The sequence below is a fragment of the Adiantum capillus-veneris genome, chromosome 13 (assembly GCF_014529385.1).
Source record: "Adiantum capillus-veneris isolate H3 chromosome 13, ASM1452938v2, whole genome shotgun sequence".
Classification (NCBI taxonomy): domain Eukaryota; kingdom Viridiplantae; phylum Streptophyta; class Polypodiopsida; order Polypodiales; family Pteridaceae; genus Adiantum; species Adiantum capillus-veneris.
In genome coordinates this window covers 64,173,131-64,180,132 of record NC_140943.1, presented here as the reverse complement: position 1 = coordinate 64,180,132, position 7,002 = coordinate 64,173,131, and the positions used below count along the sequence as shown (strand labels likewise).

The 7,002-nt window shown below is 46.8% G+C and overlaps 1 protein-coding gene and 1 pseudogene across 1 annotated transcript; one reads left to right on the top strand and one right to left on the bottom strand.

Annotated features, from left to right (window-relative positions):
• Window positions 1-508: 508 nt before the first annotated feature.
• LOC147444150 (uncharacterized) lies at window positions 509-2,409 on the top strand. Its single transcript, XM_086527795.1, has 2 exons — window positions 509-840; window positions 934-2,409. The coding sequence occupies exons 1-2, from the start codon at window positions 540-542 to the stop codon at window positions 2,205-2,207; spliced, it is 1,575 nt and encodes a 524-aa protein (XP_086383921.1). The 5' UTR covers window positions 509-539; the 3' UTR covers window positions 2,208-2,409.
• A 479-nt stretch (window positions 2,410-2,888) lies between these two features.
• On the bottom strand, window positions 2,889-6,538 carry LOC147444149 (putative pre-mRNA-splicing factor ATP-dependent RNA helicase DEAH5 pseudogene; annotated as a pseudogene).
• Between the last annotated feature and the right edge of the window lie 464 nt (window positions 6,539-7,002).

Sequence of the window (7,002 nt, the reverse complement as noted above, 5' to 3'; positions counted from 1 at the left end):
GGTCTTCATGGTTTCAACTTTGGATTTTTGTTATTTTTCTCATGGGCGGCATGTCCTGGCTATATATGCCAAGAATAGCACTAGGAGCCGAGCATTATACATGGTAGGTAAACAACCATAGTACGTCCACGATAAAGGTTGAACTTTCTCATGGTGTGTCGTTCAACGGGACTAGTTGGACCACTCTCAAATTGCAACTTGACTAGAAACTGTTCTCACGATGTGTCGCTCAGTGGGACTAGTTGGACACCACTCTCAAATCGTAACTTGACCTGAAATTGCTCACACGATGTGTCATTTAGCGGAACTAGTTACAAAAGGCAAGCTTCATTGAGGGGGAGCAGTAACTGCTTCCCGTGAGAAACTACTCTTATTTGTGACAAGGAAACTTGTCCCGCTTGGTCTGGACCGGACAAATTTGTACACACCATTGCGTTTGAATAGTATTTTGCCTCCCTTTGAATATTGAGCCATTTGTCTCTGCCTCCGTTTGAATTGAGCCGTTTGCATTCAACTCCGTTTGAATTTTGAATTGAACCATGCTGGTCGCTCTAGACCTGGCGTGCTCGTTGCAGCACAGAACTGAAGATGACGATGACGATGGGCTCTACTCTGCGCAGGACCTGGAGCTTCTCCCAACTCTCTGGGAGAGCTTGCCCTTGGATATCCGCTTCAATAAAATTCTGGTGCACCTGCCCTTCTCCTGCGTCCTGAAGCTCCGCAGTGTCTCCCAACTGTGGCGTTCCCGCCTCTCATCTACAGGTTTTTGGCTCTCGTGGCTACATTGTTATGACACGAACTCTTTGTGTAGAACTTCTTCGACCAAGCTTTGTCGCAATGGTAGGACCTTCAATGCTGTCCCACCGACCCTTCTCACCCTTGTTCATCGCTCTCTGGCTAAAGATTTTGCTGAAAATACTTCTCTGGTTATAGGCATAAACATGCAAACGGTTTTCGGTAGCTCTCCTGACGCTGATGCGCACCTGCTTGAAGGCACAAACCCTAACTCGAGGACCAACTTGCCCCTTTACATCAACAAGATGCTGCAGAAAATTAACGTTTACAGTAACCCAAATCATGCTGACAGAGATGATAAATCCAAGAGCAACGCACTGCTACAGAAGCCGTTTTCTTCAATCTGCACGGCAGCTACAGCTTCGAAACACAAGTCTTATATGCATGCGCCCAATAATGCTGCTGCAAAGGCTGAAGGTCAGGATCGACGACCTTTCAATTTCATAGCCTCTCGCCAAGATACTTTTGAGACCATTATATCAAACCTGATCTGCTCGGACTCTGATCGTTCTAGGCCCTTCCTCTTACTGTGCTCAGCTCAATCGCAGGACGATGTCTCATCTTGCAATGAGAATTACCGAGTCATCGATTTTGTTCACTCAGCTCAGCCTCAATCTACTCCAAAGTATTCTTGGTTCCCTCTCTGTGCCCAAAGATCAGTGGGAGACGTGTACACAATTGTGGATTCCCGAAGGGGCCTTGTTTTTCTTGTCAGTAATAAAGATCAATGCATGATGGTATGGAACCCTCTCATAGGGGCGCACAAGGTCATCCCAAGCCCAATCATGAATCCTTTTCTTGATACCCATTTCCGCGGATCACTTGTTGAGGATGGGGGCGTATTTCTGATCATTATAGGCTTCCAAGTGTATGATTCTATTACCAACACTTGGCAAATTCGGCCCCAAGTTGATTGCTCCTCTCCTTTTAAGGAAGAGGGTTGTGTGTGCTCCTCTAGTCCGTCTACGAAAGAAGATAGTATTTTCTGGCTATCATCAAAGGAGGAGGAGGAGGAGCAGCTTATGTTATGGGCCTATCATAAAAGAGAGCTAGTTTTTACCTCCACCTGCACTACCTTGCCACGTGGGTCCTCTTTGTGTGGGCAGGTTTGGAAAGAGTTAAGCCATTTTTACACTCTTGGTGCAACCCTCATGTGGTTCGGAAGATGGAAGCTCGGCGACGATAAAGTGTGGAGGCAAGACAAGCATATGATAAGCCCTCCGCCAAGGTGGAACTTGAGCAATCTTCGTGTTATAAAGGCCGGCAATGTGCTGTTGATGAGCACCACAGAGCTCAACCAGGTTTTTGTATTCAATATGAGCTTGGACAAAGGCGCTTGGACTCGAATTTGCCCCCACTCGAAACATCTCACAGGTTTTTGTGTATTGCAACTCTCATCTGTTGCTCTTTGAAATAGAGCATGAGTATGATGCAACTGTCAATATGTGTGTAAACCATTCTTTTTTAGAACAAAAATTTACTGTATAACAACTCTGCCACAGAAGCGTCATTGCTTTGTGTTTGAAAGCCTTGTGATTCTTTGATCAATCGATCAAGATTTAGTTCTCTTGTATGCTCGTAAGTACACTGTGTGTTACAAAAGCATTATTGCTTTGTATTTGAAAGCCTTGTGATTCTCTGATCAGTCGATCAATTTAATTCTCTGCATGATATGTTGCTGAGAGCCTTATGGTCAAATTTGATTCTCTTGTATGCTTTGAAGTCATAGTACTAGAACTGTATTTGTCCATAAATTATTATGATGGTCATCTCTCGTCACTTGGTTCTTCATTAAAGATCACCCATAAAGAAAAATTACCCATCCCTCCAACTTCTGATGGTACTACGTGGCTACGAGCTCATTAAGGCCACAAGCCTGATGCATGGAGCAATCTACCTCCTCCATCAAGTTTTGCTTCTGCTAGACTAATATAATTAGGTTCAACTGGAATTAAAAATTGACAACATACACCAAAACCTTGAAAAACCTACAAATATATAGGTCTTTATAAATTGCGGATGCACTCATCACGGAAACAACTCAAGGATTTGAAAGAAAATCATCAGTTCACATATAGGTACAAAAAGTTTTTGACAATTTCCCTTTTGGGAAACAGTTTTTTCTGGGTTTTCCTACGTCAGTGAATTCAACATCATGAGCTCATGAAGTTGTCATGAAATTTTCGCTTCAGACACTGTCAGGAAATGATGCTTGTGAGTTGAGTAATTAACCACGACGTTTGCTGAGTCGCCAGGAATTGTGCTCATGATGCCAGTCATGAAGTGGTTCAATGCGCTCTTGTTGCTTCCGCTTGCTAAGCTTTGTAGGATTAGCCACTTTGAAGAGTTTGGGTGCCAGCTCTACCAGCCATTTTGGATCAACAATGATTAATTCCCTCATGTACTCCTTTGTAGTCATAACAAGTTCATGGTAGATGACCCAGTCTGGCTGCCTCTGGAAAAGAGCACTACTCGGATGAATATAGACAGGTTGATTTTCTAAGAGTGTTCGATAACCTTCTTGTGGATCCTTCCGAGCTGCATGAAAGAAAAACCCAGCAGCAATCGCGTTCCTAATCCTCATAAGGTTCTTTCCTGCACTCACAACACCGAGTTTGTACCTGTCCATAATGGTGAGAAGTTGCTTACGCACATCCTGGGCCCTTTTCAAGGAGCGTAACTGAAGAAAATTGTCATGACACCAGGAGCCCGAGAAATTCCTTGCTTTCCACGCCTCATAGACAGCTAAGAGAGTCAAATGGTCTCCCTCCGGTTGGAAAAATTTGGCCCTTTTCTGGTCAGCCAGCGCCTGTTTCTCACGGGGTCGGTAGAAGATGTTCTGTGCTGATAACATGGCAATGATGGTTAAGATCTCATCACTGCAGCCCAGTTCTACACTTGCAAGGAGCATCTTCGATAGAGGAGGTTCCAGAGGAAACTCTGCCATCTTCAATCCCAGCCTGGTTAGAAAACCTTCTTCATCCAAAGCTCCTAAGCCATAGAGCTGCTCCATGGCCGAGATGAAGGCTTGTGCAGGGGGTGGATCCATGAAATTGAAGGTGAGCAGATCATCAACACCCATCGCTTTCAGTTGCAAGGCGGTATGAGCTAGATTCACTCTCTGAATCTCAGGCACAGTTGTGGGCAACAGCTCATTATCGTACGCACTCTTAGTGTACAAGCGATAGCACTTCCCTGGTCCTGTTCGGCCCGCTCGCCCTGCTCTTTGCCTTGCTGAGGCTTGAGAGATGGGAGTGATGACCAATGAATCTAGCCCGAGCTTCGGATTATACACGTTCTGCTTTGCGAATCCTGGGTCCACCACGAAACGAATCCCGTCAATGGTTAGAGACGCCTCTGCAATGTTGGTGGCAACAATCACTTTCCTGGCTAAGGGGGGTGCCGAGTCAAAAATCCGTGTCTGCATGTGACTAGGAAGGGCACCATAAACTGGCAGTATGATAAGCTTTGGAACATCCGGAGGAAACCCTTTCATCCTTTCGTGCAGAATCTGGCACGCGGTATCGATTTCCTCCTGGCCTGTCAAAAAGAGAAGTATATCACCCTCTACTTCTGTCAAGTGGATCTGCATCACAGTAATGACTGCCGCATCTAGATAGTCGCTCTCTGGCTGCTTTGCCCACAGAATCTCCACCGGAAAAGTTCTTCCCGGAATAGTAAAAATCTTGCAGTTGGAAAAATACCCCGAAAATTTCTCGGCATCCAGTGTGGCCGAGGTAACAATGAGGCGCAAATCTTTGCGCCGCTTTACTAGATCCTTCAACAGCCCAAATAAGACATCGGTATGTATCGTTCTTTCATGCGCCTCGTCGAGCATGATGACAGAGTAGGATGAGAGGCATTTGTCAGCAAGGACTTCCCTCAAAAGCATACCATCTGTCATGTACTTGATCACCGTATCAGGTCCTGTGCAATCATCGAACCTGATTGCATACCCAACCTCTTCACCTAACCTGCAACCAAATTCCTCTGCCACCCTCTTGGCCACCGACATAGCTGCAACCCTCCGCGGTTGAGTGCAGCCAATCTTGCCCTTGGCTGTGTATCCTGCTTCTGCAAGGTACTGTGTCACCTGTGTTGTTTTACCTGAACCCGTCTCTCCAATAACGACAAGAACCTGGTTACCATGTACTGCTTGAATGAGTTCATTCTTCAGCTTGTATATGGGCAGGCTCTGCCTCTGCTCCTGGATCGAAAATCCCGATCTTTGGCCAAATGCGGGGGATTTCCCAAATGCATCCTTCTTCCATTCAGGCGTATCATAAGCACAAAGCCCTACCCCACGAAGTTCCTGTGCAAGATGTCTTTCCCCAGTTTCCGCCATGGGATCTTCCCAAGGACGATTCAGATCCTTTGGGATAGACTCGAGCATGGATCTTAGCTGCTGCTCCCGCAACTCTCGCCTCTCTTTGGCCAAAGCAGACTGTGTCAATGCAGCTCTCTGCAAGGACCCTTCTGGATTCTTTACAATTCTCACGGGAGACACATCTCTAGAATACCTCAGTTGTCCTCTTAAGAAAGCAGGTTCATCCTCATTTAACTCTATCTCGAGCTCTTCTTCGACAGCCCCCTCATCTTGATATGAGAGTTCTGTTCTGTACTCACCGTCATATTTTGGGTAGTCCCGTACATCCAAAGCTCCTGATGCGATCAATTGCTTGTGTTCCCATCTCTCAAGTGAGCTCGGTCGATGCCTTGAGGAACCATCCTCTTCTTCTTCTTCCACGAGGACAATACCGCACAGACCTTTCCGGCCAGTACTCGGCAGCTCATTCATACCCAGCGGATGATTAGATCCATCATTAGGGGGTCTACTTTCATCTAGAAGACGATCCTGTCCTGTCTTCTGATCTATACCTTTCATGGAAAGGCTGATGTTTTTCGTGGTCATCGACACAACCTTCACCCAGACTTCTTGATTTATCTTGACAACATCTTTAGCGTTAGGAAACCTCTGTGTCGTCCCAATCTGGGTTGTGTGTACTATACCTTCCTTCCGATCATGGAAGCCAGCAAGTTGCACAAAGCAACCACGATCCATGATGCGGGAAACCTTACCCCGGTAAACACCAAAAAGCTCCAGCTCCTGTGGAAATCCCTTAGTCGATGCCCTATGTTGTCTGCTTTGGGTTTGGTTGTAGCAATTGTCATGGCGTCTTGCACTACCTCTTGCACGATCTATGTCATCATTTCTACATCCGCCTCTATTTTCATGGCATTCAAGCCTACAGAAATCCGTGTCAGAGTTTTGGCAGGGGGCTCTGCTATTATGTCTACCATAATGCCTACACCAATCACTGTCATTATGTCGCTTGCCATCCTGCAACCTAGTCTCGTTTTGCAATTCCTTGGCCCTAGCTGATGTGTCGTCCTGGACAGAGAGCCCACGGTAGGCAGATGCAGAAAGACCAGGTTTTGACTTCTGGGTTTGGGGCGGCAGGACTGCATAAATGCTTGCGAGCAAGCTTTTGACAAAGTAATCAGGAACCTCCATGCCATTTTCTGTAAGACGTTGGGCGAAGGTTTCCTGATTGTCGCTGCACTGCGCAAGGTGGATGATGAATTCTGCTACGATTTTGTGGGAGAAGCCCACGTTTGCTTGAAGGTCTGTGCAAATCTTCGAGACCAAGGAGAGATACGTCAAGGCCTGGAGCGGCCCATCGTCGTCTGCTATCTGTGTACCCACACTCTCTCCCACCCGAAATGCGCGCTCCCTCGCCATCTTGGAATCCCTCACTCACTCAGCCTACTTACGTTCTTTCCAAAAAGCACCGCGTACGCGCGGCAAAATAGAAAAGCATGGATTGATGCATGGTATTATGGACTCAAGAGATTAAGGCTGGGTTCACACTAAACCGGCCGAGGAAACAAGCCTTCGCAAATCTGCCGTCGCTTAGTGTGGTGGAAGAACGATGAAAAAGCAAAGGGGATTGAGAGAGGCCATCAACTCTTCATCGGGCGGGGGGGGGGGGGGGGGGGGGGGGGGGGGGGGGGATCGGAAGAAAAATGAAGGGCCCGACGGAAGAGTGTCTCTACTCCAACCAATCAAATTTTTCCATGGAGCATTAACGCCCCTTTGCATATCTCTTCCGCCGCCTAGTCTGAACCCATCCTCCTAACACACACAGATGCAACCATTATGTGCGCACCACAATGGAAAAAGAGAAAATCAAAGATCTCATGGTG

Bases quoted from the DNA above. Each gene is read 5' to 3' on its own strand.
- LOC147444150 (XM_086527795.1), top strand. From the start codon at position 540: ATGCTGGTCGCTCTAGACCTGGCGTGCTCGTTGCAGCACAGAACTGAA. The intron at 841-933 runs GTAGGACCTTCA...CTCTGGTTATAG, and splicing joins GACCAAGCTTTGTCGCAATG to GCATAAACATGCAAACGGTT.